This window comes from Camelus dromedarius, chromosome 6, assembly GCF_036321535.1.
Source record: "Camelus dromedarius isolate mCamDro1 chromosome 6, mCamDro1.pat, whole genome shotgun sequence".
Lineage (NCBI taxonomy): Eukaryota > Metazoa > Chordata > Mammalia > Artiodactyla > Camelidae > Camelus > Camelus dromedarius.
The window spans coordinates 47,663,781-47,681,656 of NC_087441.1; the positions used below are offsets into that span (position 1 = coordinate 47,663,781).

The following is a 17,876-nucleotide window of genomic DNA, read 5'->3' on the forward strand; positions in this document are numbered from 1 at the left end:
GCCGGCGTGACGGGCGTGTCCCCGGCCGGCGTGGGCCCACCTCCGGCGTGAGCCCTGCGCTGTGGGTGCGGCGCGCGCCGGGCGCGGTGGTCCGTGCGCCCGGGCGGCGCGGGCGCGGCCGGCGCTCCTGCAGAGGGAGCTGTGCGCCCGGCCTGGCTCACGCACGGCGCCGCCCGCTCCCTCTTGCCGCCGCCGCTGCCGCTGCCGCTGCCGCCGCCTCTGGGCCCGCCCGCCGGGGAGGGGCTCCCGGCCTCGCCAGCAGCTGCTTCCTGCTTTCCGCACGTCCTCGCCGCCGGTCCGGTCCTGCGATCCCCGGCCGAGAGCCACAAGCCCGCCGCCGCCGCCGCCGCCGCGCCCTCCCGTCCCCCGCCCGCGCCCCAGCCTCGCCCTGCGGCCCACTCGCCAGCTCCCTGGACCCCGCGTCCCCAAGTCGCCCCCGCGCACCCCGGCCATGCTGTCCTTCCAGTACCCCGACGTGTACCGGGACGAGACCGCCGTGAGTACCCCCGCCGCGCGGCCCGATCCCCGCCGCCCGCGGCCCCTCGCCCCCGGCGTCCCTCCCCTCCCCCTCGGCCTTTGTTTGCGAGACCCGGCGGGGGGCGCCCGGCTCCTCCCGAGCCGCGGGGGCCCTCGTGGCGGTAGGCATCCGCCCGCTGGCGGCGGAGCCCGTGGTCAGCCGCCGCTTAGACGCTTCTTAAAACCAGCGGGGTCAAGGGCAGACTTCCAGGGAGGAACGGGCGACTTAAGGGAGTGTACCTGTTTTTTTGACCCTAGGAGGCTCTTGCCTAAATGTAGTGGTGGGAGACCGTGTGCATGCGTGTAGATGATGTGCAATTTTAAAACGAAAGCAAACTTTTTCAACTCACAAATTAAAAATACTTCGAGTTGAAGTTCATTCATTCGATTTGGAAACGTGTGTGGAGCGCTTACCCTGCCCCTGGCCGGGTGCTGGGGTCCGGCGCCGGGAATGCAGAGTCTTGGGAAGATGGAGCAGGGCCCCGTAGCGTAGCAGTGCTGGGCCAGGTGTTCCTGAACAAGAAAAGGAGTTGATAGGGGTAAGAGGAGGCCTTAGAAGGGAGAGGAGATGGCCTGTTTCTGAGTGAAGTTTTGCCTAGTACGGGGGTTAGCCACCATTTCCCTAAGCTGCAGATGAACTCAGGGTCACTGTTGAGAGCCTGTGGGTGGGATTTTGGGCAAACAGCTATTTTGTGTAACAGATAATATGGCATCTTAAGAACTGGAGTAAATCCGAATGTTGTGAGCATGATTCTCTTAGGAGGCAACTTCCTCAGGTTACTTAAAATAGAAACAGAATAAAAGGATTTGTGTATGGTACAGTTCTAGGTTTTTTCCTGCTTACTTTGACCCAATTTACAGCAGAAAGTCTGTTCTTTAAAGCACATCTCATTTTGGGGTAAAGTGTAGAGGGGCTTTAGAGTTACAGGACATACTGTTTTAAATTAAGACTTCCAAGTGGCCCTGATGCATGCATGGTTTCTTAGACCAGTGGCCATCTGGTAACCATGTTTTCTCAGTCTGTTCAGCTGCTTGCTTATTAAATTTACTCTTTAACAGCCCAAGAAGCTGTATTCCTGTGGTTGAAGAAGTTTCCTTTGTGTATGGGGGTAAAGTGATCCAGCCAGAATGGAAAACAGGACAGACCAAATAAGAAGACCTGAGTGCTAGTTCTGGTTTTGTCCCTCACTTGCTGGATGCCCTTTGGCAGGTCACTTACCTGTTGCAGGCCGTGTTTCCCGTATGTGAATTATGAGAGGGCCGGCTCGGCTAACCACAGAGCTTACTTGCTTCTGTACGAAGAGTATCATCATTCATTCGTTCGCATGACAGTCTAGCCCAGCAGTGTGCCAGACTTTACTAATGGCAAGATGTGACTCTCTCCGTTTGATTCTTGAAGATCTTTTGAGTTTTCAGGAGAGATAAAAATATAAAGAACTACCTGTTATGTGGTTTGCTAAGTGCCGTTTTAGATTTTGTTTTTTTGTTTTATTTTTAAAGGTTTTTTTTCCTCCTCTGTAAAGCTTGGATTTTAACCTTTTCAGGTTACCAAAATCCTGCAGTTCCTTTATCTACGTTTAGCAGTTCTTGAAACAGTTAAGTGAGGATTTTATGAAGACATCAGGAAGATTAGGAACAATTAACTCAGAAGGGTGTACTGTGGGTTTTAATACTCTCCAGTTCCTTTTCATCAAAGAACTCACGATAAGCCTCATGGCCAAGGAAATGTAGCTCTGGTCCAGCGTGGACATTGCTCTGTGGACCCCACAGTGTGCCTAACCCAGCCCTGAGAGCCTACATAGGCCAATTTTCCCTGCGACAGAGTCCAGATTACTAACTACTAATGCTTGACTTACGCATTTGCTCAAATTAACTTCTAGAATGGCTTTCTTTCTCTCCAGCAGGTGCTACAGATTGCTGTAGCTCTCTGTCTCTCTCGCTTGTGCATCTTCTAGCCACATACTGGGCAGTCTCCTGCTGAAGTGTGGGGCTGGAGCATGCAGTCCTTTTTGGTGGATTTCTGCTTCAGCGAGCAGATTTTTGGAAACCATGACGTTCCAGTATAATGCCGTTGCCCATCCCTGGAGAGTGATGCTGTCAGGGAATTCAGGCCTGCTGTAGGGATGACAAGTGTGTGTGTGTTGGGGAGGGGGGCGGTGCATCGAGAACACAGGCAGATGGGATTCATTTCCATCAGGAGGAGGAGACGATATGTGAATTAAGCCTGGAAGTTGGCCAGTTGGATAAGGTGTAAAAAACATTACTGACTGTAACTCTGAGAGCTGGACGGTCATGGAACTGCATTTGCTTTAGGACGGCAGGAAGGCCATTGTGACCGGAACATCCATGGGTGGGTAAACTTGGGTGGGGGCTGGAAAGAGAAAAAGGAAAATGGGGCCAGGTTTGATGGGCTCTTCCTGCTGTGTGTACAAGTCTGCACTTCATCCTGAAGGCAGCAGGCAAGCTGTTGTATAATACAAGTGAAACATTGAATAGTAACAGTGTCTTACCAGGATTCTATTTTTAAAGCCCCTTGGGAAGAAAGGACAGGTTTGCAAACTTAAATCAGTTGGTAGAATCAGATACTGAACAACTTGAGTTCAGGGAATGTGGCTGAGATCACCCCATTTGTAGGGTATGGTCCTGTAAAAAAAAAAAACACGTAGGGAGTGGGTGGATGGAGGCAGGGCGGATTGTCCTGGAGAGAATCAGTTTCTTGTGGTTAAAAATGTCTGCTCAGGAACTGACTTTAGTCTGCTTTAGATGACAGTGCTGGTTCTGGGAAGAAGAGGCTGTTTGCTCAGAGGTAAACACCATTCAGGAGGCAGTACAGTGTAGAATGCACTGGGTTTTGAGTCAGGGTCCAGCTGTGCACCTGCCAGTTCACAGCTGGCCTGCTTATTAGCAAAAGGTTAAGTCCTTGGATTTTGCAGTCTGCTCAAGGTGGGTCACAGCCCCCCACCCCCTGCTTACTATCCATCTGGCCCTTGTCAATTGCTTTCACTCTTTTCCAGCTTCAGTTTCCTCATCTGGAAAATGAGTTCGTAATAACCTCACAGTGAGGACAGATCAGAGAATGTGGCTATGGTGCAATGTTTAGCTCACAGTGATCTCTGTATAAACAGTAAATCTGTGGCCTTTACCCTTCTAGTCTCTGTGAATTGCTTCTTCAGTCTGTAAAATAGGAATGTCATCAACTCTTGCAAGGTTGCTTTAAAACATCAGGCATGACAGCATGGATATTTAGCAAATGTTCAGGGCTTTCGGTCTCGCAGTTGGCAACATCTTCACGTAGTCATAAAACTACCATGATTTGCAGTTACTCTTTTCCTCTTCTTTATGAGAAGTTAAGTCTCTGGATATGTCTGAGTTTTAGTAGCATCATAATCGAGGAACATTTTTAAGATGTGTGGTCTGCCCCCTCCCAGCAATTTTTGGGGAAAAGCTGTTGGCAGATTGTTTTGAGTCACAGCCCTGATTGAACTCAGTCTGGCCCTGGGAGTGTTGCCATCTTGCACTTGTCATTGCTCCTAAAAATACTGGATTGGAAGATCTTTTACAACTTTACATTTTTCTGACCTTTTATTGTCAGAAAAGTCGATTGTTATTGTAAGCATATCTTACAGCTGTTTCAAGGTGTGTAAAATGTAAGAGACTTGCAAGTGAGAAGAAGAGATAAAAAGCTTTTCTTCAGTGGCGATAATCAGCTACCATCTAGAGGCTTTTGATAAGGAGTGAAAATTGGTAATTTTAGGAAGACTCGTCAAGGTTTTCGTCTGACTTTCCGTCCTTTGCGCTCGTCCGTCATTGTTTGATGAGAACAGTTCTAAGCGTTCCACCTTAACTGCCCCTTCTTCCGGGTGTGCATTTCCCTGGTGCTCTCTGCCCAGCACCTGATGACCCCTTGCAGAAAACTGAGATTTGAGGCTTGGGAGATTCATCTTGACTGGCCAGCAGCCACACTGGAACTTTGACCAGCAGTAGAAACAGCAGGTTTTCATTTTCTAGGAAAGTGTTTGCTTTCCTTAGGGTATAGCCCTTACCTTCTGGTGTTTTAGAACAAAGCAGGGAGACAAATGAAAAATTCATTTAGTCTCCCGGACAACGTCACGAAGCCTTAACTGGAATGTTAGAGTTGTTGAGAGAGACTTGTTTGGAAAGACATCCAGGTGGTTTCACTTAATTAGATTAATCACGTTAGCATGAAATGGAGAGGTTTTGTAGCAATGTTTACCTGTGGATAGTTTCTTTAGGCATAATCACCTGGGGTATGGTGACTCCCAGTTGCTCTTACAGACTTTCTGAGGCCAGGCCCAGGAGTTTGTTTTTTCAGAAGCTCTCAGGTGGCTCTAAACATTGGCCCCTGTGGGCCCTCCCGAAGGCATCCCCTTAGCCAGGCCCAACTCCCACTAAGTTTTATTTCTTCAAATATCAAGGTAGTCCGAATGTGTGATGCCTTTGTGTCTCCTATTCTGCACAGTGAAAGAAAGCATTTCATAACAGTACACTGAGAGGAAGAAAGGCTTCAGTTTTAGAAATGTTCTTTCATTGCATTTAAGTCAGCCTTTTCAGCTTGATGTCAGTTAGCATCATTACACATTAGTTTCTTGCTTTTTGGCAGTTTAGCCTTGGAGGCGAAACAGATCATATTATACCTGGTTGGGAGACTTTCTAATTACCAGTGAGCTGAGCAGGAGAGGGAGACATGCATGTGTGTGGCGGCCCCGACGAGCGTGCCCTTCCGGCATCCCCACCACGTGGTGTCATTCTGCGCTTTGCCACCGACAGCACATTTTCAAGTTTCTTTAGCATAGCAGCGGGCCTTTGTTTTGTGTTGTACAGACTGAGCAGTTCCTAGTCTGACCTTTCATCATTCTTCCCTCTCCAGCTAATACGTTCTTTTCATGGAGGGTGGCTCAACACCTTTGAAAACCTGCCAACTTCAGTTCATATGATAATTTGGGCAGACACGTTGACAGTGAACCAGTTGGGGTGTTTCTGTCTGTCCCTCTCCTATTTCTCCACCACACTCAGAAAGTACTAATTTAACTGGAGCTAGACCCTTGTTATCTAATACCACATTTTGTCTTTTGCAGGTACAGGATTATCATGGGCATAAAATCTGTGACCCTTACGCTTGGCTGGAAGACCCAGACAGTGAGCAGACGAAGGTAAATTGGGGTTTCTGATGAAAGATGAGGCAGCCTTCCTAGCTAGGACCAGACCCTCGACATCAGTAATCATGGCTTTTCCTTCCTGGTGTCTTCCTGGGTTTTCCACTGTGGGATGGTAAATAGACCTGCTGGTACGAACACTTTTCTGTGAAATAATTCGTAGGAAAGAGGTGAAAGCATTTATAGTCCTGTAGAGTATCACATAACCATTTTGAATAATGTTGATGGTTTATAGGGACACTGACGAACCAATTGTTTGACATGAAAATATTTGAGAAAAGGAAAACTGATTTTTACCAAAGCCAAATGAAAACCTAGAGGAAAATCATGTGGGGGAGAAAATTGCCTAATACATTTTTTCTGAAGGAAAGAAAACCTTATATGTCAAGCAAATATCAGGTCTTGAAAACTGAATACTGGTCTTCGATTACTTATTGATTTTAATGCAACAACAATAAAATAAGAACTAAATTATAAGTAAAGTAAATTGTAAGTGTCTTATATAGAAGTAAAGGGGTGAAGAGAATTTTCTAATCTGTCTAAAAATGTGACGCTTTCCTGTTCTTTTGGAGAAATGTGTAGTGTTTTGAGCTGAAGTGTCATTTCGGTGATGAAGCTTACCCATAAGTGCCATGTCCCACGGACATTTTTTCCTCCTTGGAGTGAACAGGACTTGTCGTTTGAGATTCATCATTTACATATACTGTATGTGGTTCATTATGTTTGCTTGGATGAGGGAATAGTGGTTCTCCAGTTCACTTCAAGTTCCTTGACTCTTTTATTTATAACCATATTTGCAATTGTAAATATGGTTATAAATAGTATGTAGGACTGGGTATACAGTTTCTAATATGCTCACCATTCCAAAAGTTTATTTGAGCTGCTTTAGAATCCCAGAGTACATTTCTCGTTAAAAAAAAAAAGAAAGTTAAATGCACGCTGGGTGGTTTTCTAGGCCAGCTTCTAAAAGTTTGTGTCTTACCTGCTCCTCTATCTTTTGGTCCCTTGCCACCATATATACCAGTGGTCTCTGGAGAACTGAGGTCAGATTTCCAGGACAGTTCAGATTTGCCAGGAAGGCATTCCCTTCTGATGTGGACCTGGCCAGTGAGATCAGGGTTTTCTCCTTGCCCCTTTCCTCCCACCTCCTGCCCACTGCCCGCCTCCCCCACCCCCCATGCTCCCTGCTCAGTGAGGTTGCAGATTTCACCACCTTCATATCCTTGGAGAAAAGCCTGACGGGGAACTGAGTAGGGTAAGGGCTTAGCCAGGCCCGGCGATGAGTGGAAGAGGAGAAAGTAGAAGCAGAGAGAGGATCTGCTGCTCCTGCTGGAGTAAATCCCTCTCACCTCTTTTTGCTTCCTTCATTACCAGAGCCCTGGCTTGCCGGCTTGCCTTTCTGCCAGCCTCACCTCTTCCTGGCTTGCGTTTCTCTCCTCCTCTACCTACTTCAGAAGCTCTTAAAACTTCTTCCCTATCCTTTGTCCTTGGAGCACATAAACCACCATTTTGAGATTTTCTCATCATTTTTACTTCTTTCTCGAATCCTTCATTCTCTCTCTTTCTTAATTCCCTTCAAGACAGACAGGTCTCCTTGATGAGAATGGCTGGTACTTGCGTTTTTATTTTTCTTTCGTGAAGCAGTGGGTTACGGAGGTTCCTGGGTAGATATTCCCAAATGAGAAGCAGATGGGTCACTTTAGAAGCAGTTGAAGGCTAGGAGGAGCAGAGAGCAGGTGTGGGGCAGCCACCTCACTTCAGCTCTGCCATGGACAGTCTTGATTGTCCAACTTTGGGCTGAACTGAGACAGAGACCAACCTGGGGATGGAGAGTCATAGGCAGCTCCACAGCCAGTGATGGATGGAGAGCACGAGGGAACGGAATGAACTTCCTGTGCATCCCTTGGAAAGCTGTCCCCAAGGACTGTCTCTATGATGATTGCTTTGTCTGAGCTACTGACTGCAACCTGGATTTCTTCAGCCTTTGATGGCGATTGAGTGATTCAGCTGTGTCAGAATGACCCAGTTTTTGTTTACGTGTTAAGGAAGGTACACTGTTGTTCCTTAATTGATGATGGCTGGTCCTGTGGTTGACAAGCCACTTACCAGTAGATGAAACTTTGCTAATTAGTGATCTTGACGTCAACAGTGGACAGACGCCAACATTGGTCTCTACACTGTTATTTTCATGGCATGTTTATTGGAGGCTTACTATGTACTGGGTACTTCACTGGTAGCTTTGCATACCCTATCTCATTCAGTTCTCAAACTCTGTAAGAGATCTTTTATTTTCCCCATTTTACAAATGAAGAAATTGAGTTAGAATGACTAAGGAACATGTCCAGGGTCACTCAGCTAGTTAAGTATGGAGCCAGGAGTGGAATCCAGGCAGGTTATCAACTTGGTGGTAAAGAAATAATAAAAGATCAAAGACTCTGAGTGTAGTAGCTTTGGGAATGCAAGCTGTAGGAATCTGTTCATGTCTGTGCTTGCCTTGGGCCTTTGCAGGTCCTGCAGGGACCCTGGGCCGCCCTACCCCCGCTCCCACGCTGACCTGTTCAGATAGCATACCTCAGCTGTCAGAGGGCTGTGAGCTCGCGCCTTACCCCTGTGTCCTCCACACATACTCTCCCACTGCTCTCTCAACAGGCTCGGTATTGACCAGAGCTAGTATGTCATCTGGGACCTGATAGTTGAAGTTTGGTCTCAGACTGAAAAGGTGGGGTGTGTTCTTCTCATGAGCAGAAGAGCAACATGAACATTTTCCACTCACAGTCAGAGGCGTGGACACAAAGGTGTACTAGCCATACCTTGATGTAAAGACGGGACTCTTCACGTAGCCTTCAGGACACAAAAAACTGCTTGCTACGTTTTCAATAAAAACCAGTCCGGAAGTGAGGAACATCGATAGCTCATTTATACCAAGATCTGAAAAGCTATTAGTAGGTCTTTGATTTAACCTAGTATTTCATATAGGCTATCCAGTTCTGACTGCTGGCGTTTGAGGCTTTATCCTTTATGAAAGAATATCAAAGCAGACTGGTAACTTAGAAAATTCTTAGAGACAGTGGTGCGAGAGACTTGAATCTGGATGAATCCTTTCAAGTCAGGGCCCACATAACCCTATTTTATAGCAGATGTTCTGGATGGTAGAAGATCCTACACAACTCAGTTGATTCTTTGAGGTCAGTTCGACCATGATGTAAAAATTCAACAGAGATGCTTTGTAAAGAGGAAACAGACCAGCACGGGCCAGTAGATATATAACATAAGCTACATATAAAATTCAGATTTTTCTAGTAGCCACATTAAAAAGTAAAAAGAAACAGGTGAAATTAATTGTAATAAATACATTTTATTTAATTAGCATACTCAAAATATTAACACCTCAATGTACAGTGTAAAATATTAAAATATCTTATATCCTTTTTTTCATACATTAAATTTTCAAAATCCAATGTGTGTTTTACACTTATAGTACATGTTGATTCAGACCAGCCACATTTCAGGTGCTCAGTAGCCACATGTGGCTAGTGGCTACCATACTGGACAGTGAAGATATGGGCCAACCTTTCTTGTGAATATAGATGTAAAGAATATAAGTAAATATTAGCAGATAAAAACAAAAACAAAATTTGTTCCAGAATTCAAGAACAGTTTATTATTATATTCATAGATTAAGTAAGCCTTTATTATTACCCTAATTAATACTTTAAAAATTAAAGAAAACTCAAAATAAAAATAGAAATAACTTTAATAAGATAATAAATATTCAAAACAACCTAAACACTAGGCTGGAATATCTCTGTCACTGCTTTTTTTGTATGTTTGCTGATCTTTGACCACTGCAATAAAACATGGACTAAAATTTATAGAGGAGAAGATAAAATTATTCATTATAGATTCTATGATTATACGTCTAGAAAACCTACGGGAAACAACTGAAAACTTACTAGAATTAATGAGCTCAGTAAAGTGAATATGTCCAAAATAAACATAAAATCATTTGCACTCATATAGACCATCGATAATGAAAAATTAACCATCTGATAGCACCAACAAAAAGCAAATATTTAGAAGAAGAGGAGGTTTCAGGCCTCCTGGGAGGGTAAATAATGTCACCTCAGAAATAGGGCAATCTAGAAAAGGGCCAGTTTGGGGCATTATTTTTAATAGTGAAAAATTGGAAATCTCCATTTCCAACAATAGTGTTTAAGCCGTATGTGGTGGACCTGCTTGATGAAATAGTGCGTGTATCTATTAAAATGTTGGGTTATAAAGATTGCTTATGAACTGAGAATGTGCTCGTGGTAGAATAGTAAGTGGGAAAAGGATGCAAGGTTGCAGTGCTTCCGATGGTTTCAGCTTCATCAGTGCCTTTGTAATTCTAGGGCAATCTGTATAGAATACAAAGTAAGTAAAAATAAGATACAGGGAAGGCTCTGGGTTAAAAGCACTTTAGGCATCTACTGAGTGTGGTATATTCTTGAGGTGTCTGACCCTTAGTGAAGTCTCACTGGGGTCAGTAGTGTGTGGTGCTGGAGAGGGAGGTTTGTGGTCATTAAAAAGGATTTGAAGACAGATGGGCAGGTCCACACAGGCAGTTAGCCCCTGCTTCCCACTCAGCAGACTTTTCCAGCCTGCCCTTCTCACATCATCCAAGGAAGTGGGTAGCAGTGTTGATGCACCCTGATTGATGCTGAGTAACGAGCATCCAGTCTGCTGATAGCAAGGCTCCCATCCCCCACTGACTGATAGAAGTGTGATTGACTTCCCAGTCTAACTTCCACAGTTCCCTCTGGTTTCCTGTGACAGATGAACAAGTGAACCCCAAACCTCACACTCTGCCTTAACTCTGTGCAACCTCTTTCTCCTCTCAGTTTGTGTTCTGGCTCCTTCGGAACTCTCAGATCTTTATCGTGGACCGTCTCCCTCTCTTCCTGCCCATCAGCCACTCTGCGTGCCCCTCCCTCTAGCTGAAGCCCCTCCTTCCTTTGTCACATCTCCTGTCAGCATAAACAATTCTCACTGATCAGCAGTGGGGCCCAGCTGCCCAATGCCGCGACTTTAACATCGTCCTGTGTCCTTCGCGGCACAGGTGGACCCCATCGCAGGGAACTGTGGAGTCGTCTGTGTTTACTGGCCAGGGAGCTGCTCTACCCGCTCCGCCTCTCCAGCCCTTGGAGTTTGCTTGCCCTGCTCTGGTTGTTGTAGCAGCCGTCTTCACTGTCAGGTCACTGTGAGCTTACTAAATGCCTATTTCTTTTTCCTGGCCTCCCCATCCAGCCCATCGTGGTGCAGTCCATCCACACGGCACCATCTGCTCCCCTTCTTGATAGTGGCTAGTTCTCTGCATCACTGGGCTGGGTTTTGCTGCTTTACAGTCAGATAGAAGCAACGTCCTTGTGACCTTTTGAAGAGTCTCCTCATCTTACTTCATTGTATTGTGGCTTCACCCTCTTGGCTGAATATTCTAGAACTTGTCCCTGAGTTACATAAGGGGAGATACTCACAGAAAGGAAGAATTTACACCTTTCAAGGGATAGCTGCTGTCATTGTAACTAATTGTCGAGTCTGGCTTCTGCAGAAACTGTCCTGCAGGAGGTAAGCGAATGTGGGATACCAGCTGCGTGTATCAAATGGCTGCTTTTTTCCTTCTCCTTGAGGGCTGGGCTGGGCTAAATGGGAGTAACAGCAGCTCCGTGTTCTCTGTGGATCTTGAGAGAAGGACTCTTAATAGGAACCAGCAAAAAAAAAAATTTAAAATAAAGTTTTTGTGTTCATTCCTTCTGAAAAATTAAACTACTGTTTGTTTCACAGAGGATCAAAGGAATACACAATGTAGGTCTTTTCTAGGACATTATTTGCCCCCCCTCCATATCCCATGTGGCTGAATAGTTAAGGGCAGCCTGTTATGCCTGTGGATCAGGGGCTGTGAGAGTAGCCGCGAGAACACTTTTCAGTCTTCTTGCAGGTAAGGAACCTGGAAATAGCACCTTTTTCATCCCCTGCCTGCACTCTTTTCTTCCTTAGAAGGGAAGATTTAAATATTAAAGGACTTCTTTCTAGGATATTTCAATAGCCTAGGGTTTCTGTGTGGGTATTTTGATGTCACAGAAGTGGTGGAGAACGGAATTTGGGGCAGATAACACCTTTCCCTGGCATCCTTCCTGTCTGTCCTGAAACCTGATTTTTTGGTTTGCTCACTTGCTTGTTGTTTTTGTTCTTTGAAGGTTAACTGTAAAAGCACGTAGCGTGAGGTGTTTCTGCTCCGTGCTGGAATCAGTCTGGCCTGGGTCTCCCTGGACGGCGTGCGCACCCAGCGTGGACAGAGCCAGCTGGGGAAGAACTGGTGCGGAGCTGGGCGAGCCGAGACTCTCTTGTCCACTCGCATCTCCCTGCCAGACTGTCAGGCTGCAGAGGGTTTGCCAGGTGGGACTGGAAGTCATAGCCCTTGGCCTCCCATTTTCTTGTCCTGCCTTACCTGGTATTCCTTTCCTTCATCTATAAGATGAATATAATCACACTCAGTTCATCTAGCTCCAAGGTTTTAATGACACCCAATTGAGAAAATGCACATAAAAGTTCGTTTTCCATGCATGGCGGAGCTCTGTTCAAAGGTGGTGCAGCGTGGGCACTGCTGCTTAAACGTATTGAGATGTGGGCTTTCAGACTAGTCCCTACTTGCATACTCAGAATGTTGAATTTTGAAGACAGTTCTGTGTTTTTAATCTTCACCCACAAAGTGAAACAGGACTTTCCTTTTGAATTCTAGTTTTTTAGAAGAAGAAACTTAGATTCTGAGCATTGATTTCCCCCTCACCCCACCTGCAATGGAACTGCAACTTCTAAGTATGGTTTCATTGTTCCAAAGTGTAATGATTAAACGAGGTCAAAGATTACCCTAAAGCTACTGGTAGTGCCCCTTTTAATTGGTGTTTTTTGAACCACCCTGGCAAAGCTGGTCTGAAACGCCCTGCCACCCATTCATTAATGCTTCACGGGAGAACCTGGATTGAGAATTACTACTATGTTGTTCCTTCTCTAGCAGAAGCAGGAAATGCTTTAGGTAAATATATTACCACATGTTATCTCAATCTACAAGACTTCCAAGTTTTTAAACATCTCAGCACCTCCTACAGAGTGTTAGCCTTTATTATGGTTCACAAACATACTTCTCGTAAATCCACAGTTGACGTATGTATTTAGGGAATGTCGTCCTTTTGATCTGTGCGTGGGATAATTATCAAATGTATGATAGTGTTGCCACCCTCTTTTCTAAGGAGTGATCTCTCTTTTCCATTTCCTTTCTCTTGCCTTCTGCAACAAGGCTTTTGATGCAAGGAGCAGAAATGAACTCTGGCCACACGAGGCAAATAAGGAATTCATGGCAAGGATAGGAGGCCAGCTCCTGGGGTGGACTGAAGGGCCAGGCTTGGAGCAGGCAGGAACCAGCTCGTTCTGGGGCTCCACGGTAGGAGTTCCCATTTTTTACCCAGCACAGCTGATGGCGTCTGTGATTACAGTCATTCAGCCCTCTGTCCCTTGTTCTCGTGCTGCATCCCAGGAGAGGGAGTTTTGACTGGCCAAGTTCCAGACGTGTGCTCGCCCCTTGGCTGTGCTTTGGCAATGAAAAAAGATTTGGTGGAAGCCTCACGGACCCTCTTTGGCTTCTGTAGTGGCAGGACAGCTGTGTAGAGCTGCTGTCCCACTGAGCAGGGAGAACACCTGGGAGGGGAGTGGATACTGGCTAGCCCAAATGCCACAGGTCTGCTGGTTTTATTCCTCTTCCTTCTCTACAGGTGCCCAGGCCCTCCCTGACCTCCCCTGTCCTAGCTTTACCTGTGTGCCCACTGCACCAAGCAGTAGGTTCCACGGGGGATGGGGAGACGGATGTGGCCTGTGCAGGGAATCACATTCCAGCCTAGGAAGATCAGAGATTGGAGATGGGTGAGCCGCTTAACCTTTGAGCTGCTGGAGGCTGAGCTACACCTTGAGTAGAGGCTGGGAGTCAGGGCAGGCTCCATTTTAGGAAGGCACACCCAGAACATTGATGAAATTCTTAAGGTGCTTGTGTACGTTTAACATGAATATTTTCCCCAGAGGCAGCTACTGAGCTTTGGTTCAAATAATCCACATTTCCTCTATGAGAACTGCTGATACCAGACATGGTGTCTTTGGGAAAACAGTTATTAGAGAACTAACAACTGAAGAACGAAAGTAGCTCTGACTTTCCTCTTATGTATCTAAAGTCACTCACCACTGCATGCTGCCATGTCCGGGGGAAAGCACTCAGTCCTAAAAATCTCCTGGGTGTGTGTTCAAACTACAGATGCCCAAGCTCTACTTCTGGAACATACAATTATTCAGACTTCTATCTCCCAAGCACCTCACCACCTGGTTCTTAAGATCCAGAAAGCTTGGGAGAACTGCCCTAGAGAACGCTTAGGCATAACTAGAGACTGATAATAACACCTTTGATTTATACAGGGCGCCTCAAGGTTCTCACAGATGCCTCGCTTGTTCATAGCGTCTTTGCAAATTGGAGGGACAGTGTTTGTGATTCTGATTTTTCTCACTGAGGGAAACTGAGGCCTGTGTCATCATAAAGACTCTGGGACTCTCTGTAATACAGACGGCACTCAGACCGTTGGGATCAGCTTTCTGTCTAATCACACACGATTCTCTGGAGCTCCAGTCCCGCTTCTGTAAAATCTCCTTCCCTTCTTGTCTTCATCCCTGCTGACAACTGCCCTGGCTCAGACGTGCACTGCCACCGAGCTAGACATTCAGTAGCTTCCTAACTTGTCTCCCTTCTGCCAGAATCTTCTTTCTACCCTGTTCTCCCCAGCAACTAATAAGAACCCTTCGAGGGGTTGGAACCTGTTTATTCACAGGAAAGCAATAGTGTATAGTCACTTAGCAGTTTTACAGGTAGAAAGACAGGTTTGAAACTTAACTCCACAGTTTTATCAGAGATGTGACATTGGTCATACTTATTAACCCCTCGAATCTTCAATTTTCTGATTTATAGTTTAGAGAAAACGATTGTGTATGCTTGTGGTGAAAATTAAGGGATGATGTTTGTGATCAATGCAGCAGAGTGGTAGACACAGTAAAGTGCTTAATAAATGCTCTCTACGGCATTTATTATTAAATAGTTTAAATAGCATAGGAATTATCTGCTTGATAATTTAAAAGGCCTCATCTTTAGAGCAATCTGGGACAAATTCTTTTATTGCAATTAATTCTTGGCTCTGTTCCTTTCTTTTTAGATCAATTTTAGTCAGTTGTATTTCCTGGAAAATTGTCTGTATCATTGAGATTTCAAAATTTAGTAGCATGGGGTTATGTGAATTATTTCTTATAATGACTTTATTCTGCCTGTCTGTGGCTTTATTTCTATCATTTCTAATTTCCAGTATCTGTAACTTCTCTCCCCCCTTTTGATTAGTTTAGTCAGAGCGTTGGTTAACTGCGTGGGGTTTTTTTTTCCCTTATTTTTTTTTTTAGAAAGGGGTGGTTATAGGACTTACAAGTTATATTCTTAAATGCTCTAGCTCATTCATTTCCTTTTATTTTCTTTTGTTACTTTAAAACTTTGAACGTCTAGTTAAATTTCACTCTTCCTCGTTTACTGATGAGGCTGGTGTAGATGGCCTTTTCCAGGCTTCCCCATCCTTCCCTTGGGCAAGCTTCTGGTGGGTTCCTCCTCTTCTCGTCTGCCCATGCTCAGCCAGGCTCACCTGGCTCCACAAGTGGAGGGACTCCTGGAGGAGTGGTACCAGCCAGGACTCTAGAGGAGCAGTGCCTGAAAGCCAGCTCACACTGGCTCACATAAAACAAATTGCTGAACGGCTCACATCATCGAAGCTCAGTATATGCCTATAGACACAGCCTGATCCAGGAGTGCACGCGATATTTCTGGAAACCTGTCTTTGTCTCTTAGGTCATCTGCTTTTCTCTGAGTGTCTTGCTTTCTAGCAGCCTCTGCCACGTGGAAGAGGAAAATGGGCTTTGCCTTTTCAGGTTTTACATAGTCCTTATAGCTCCAAATCTCGTAAGATGAGATAATTTCTGCCTTCGCATGTTCACCTCTATGCCTGAAAAAGGATTCTGGTTGCTTTGCCTGGGTTTACAACTACTTTACTAGCTGTTACATGTAGGTAAGAATTGAAGAAAGACTCGGTTTATGAGAATGAACAGGGTTTACTTATGTAAGGAATGTAGAAAGGAGTTAGTGTAGTTAGAATACAGACAGGTATCACTAACATCATCCCTGACAGATGGTAGTATAAGATAACAGAAATGATAAAATCTCATCAAGAGAGAAGGTAAACCTTAAACGTCTAAAGGCATAACTGTCACTTTCCAGACTAAGCCTTTTTATTTGGGTACAGAGGACCTCACCTGGGCCAGGTGTACCTCATCAGTCACAGTGTGATCGCTGTCCTTTTGTACGTGGCACACCCAGACAGCGACATTGTCTCCCGAGCCTGTTCCAGATATACTCCTGAGTTCCATACTGTGGGCTCGATCAGGTCAGCCACCCTGATGTGTGTGAGAGTGATGAAACAGGCCCCTAGACTAGCCTCGAGCCTCATCCTGCATGGTTGTCCTGCCTGGCCCTGGATGAATCCCTGGATCTAGGGGACGGGTGCTCTGGTGGCCAGCAGAGGTCACAGCCCCCTTCCCCAGTCTATCAGTGGGACCTCCTAAAGGTACCGAAAAGAAACAGATGCCACACCCTAAGAACTTTTAATCCTTGGTGGTTTTCCTTGTTTTCTGAATACTCTTGTTGTAGTTTAGATTCCCTCATTGATACAAGGATTATTCGTGAGGATGTGCGCGTGTTTTTAATAGGTTTGGATTTGCTGTGCAGATCACCTCTGTCCTTGCTGGGGTTCTGTTCAGTAGTGTGTACACCAGAGAATGGAGCCAGATGGGGTTACTGTTCCAGCTTTGAATGGGCTCCTGGCAGTGCAAGATTTGAGAACAAGGCTTGAATCTGAGGTCAAAATGAGGCTTTCTGCTTTCTTCTCCCTTGATTGGTAGTCACTAGCCTAGTGAGGGAGCAAGCTGATTTGCCCACATGGGGACAGGTAGAGAAGGTGGAGAGAGAGTTGTCTGGGCTTCTGGAAGTTGCACCTGATCTGTTCCCCATGTGCAGTGGGGAGCTCCGTGGGAGCCTTCCTGACCAGAGAGCGGATGGACCCACTCTGGGCTTTTACTGTTAAAAGACAAGCCCTGCGGGTTTCGGGCTCTCACCAGCTGGGTTTCTCTCTTCTCCATGGTGGTGAGTAAGGGTGTGTGGGGCCAGGAGGAGAAAGGCACCTCCCTGAGCTGAAGTTTATCACATTACAGTCATAACCATGACCTGAACAATCTTTCTTCATGGAATTCAAGGTTTGCTTTGTTGTCTGATGTACTGTTAATGTTTGTAAATGTTCAGTGAATACTAGAAAATAAGGGGCACTCTTTTCTCTCTTTTTAGGTTCCTAAATGAGTCTTGTAAAGTACTTTATTCCATTCCTCTGGAGTCTCAGTTTCTAGACCTATTTCCTGAAGCAGCCACCTCTCATTCCCTGTTTGGCATGACCTGACTTCAGTTTTCTGCATGACCATCCAGCCTCCCTGGCCTTGGGTCCTGCAGCCTCAGGGATGAGCTTTGCCAGTCTTGGCTTCTTTTTTATGGGGGTATCCCTGCACTTGGAAAGTCATTTCTGAATTCTGCTGAACTCCCAGCAGTGAGAAGGGGTCCAAGTGTGCTTCCCTCTCTGGCCTCCAGGATGCTGTCAGCCCTTCACACGTGACCATGCTTGTGGCTTTCTGCCAGATCATACTGTGACACCAGCCATTTGATTTAACCATAATTGCTTTACCCAGCTCATTCATTTTATACACACACACACACACGTTTACACACACACATATGCACGCACACACACGTGTGTGTTTAATTTGCAGCAGAAACTCCTCCATGTTTGTGGGATATAGGTACTACTGCTAACTCACTGTGTGACCTTGGCCAGGTGACTTCAATACCACATACCTCTGTTTCCGTGTCTGTAAAGTAGGCCTGGTGCTTCCTTCCTCCATGAAATCAGGTTATGCTCTTGCCCAGGCTTAGTGATCTCCAAAATGCAGCCCCTGTGTGGCTTCACAGTTGTGCATTGGTTTTGCAAT

At 45.8% G+C, this 17,876-nt stretch overlaps 1 protein-coding gene across 1 annotated transcript in view; it reads left to right on the forward strand.

Annotated features, from left to right (window-relative positions):
• Positions 1-202: 202 nt before the first annotated feature.
• The window catches only part of PREP (prolyl endopeptidase), a 118,746-nt gene continuing 101,072 nt past the window's right edge, over positions 203-17,876 (forward strand). Inside the window, exons 1-2 of the mRNA XM_031456092.2 lie at positions 203-496; positions 5,613-5,687. Coding sequence (XP_031311952.1) covers positions 452-496; positions 5,613-5,687 — 120 coding nt within the window. The 5' untranslated portion in view covers positions 203-451. The remainder of the gene's footprint in view (positions 497-5,612; positions 5,688-17,876) is intronic.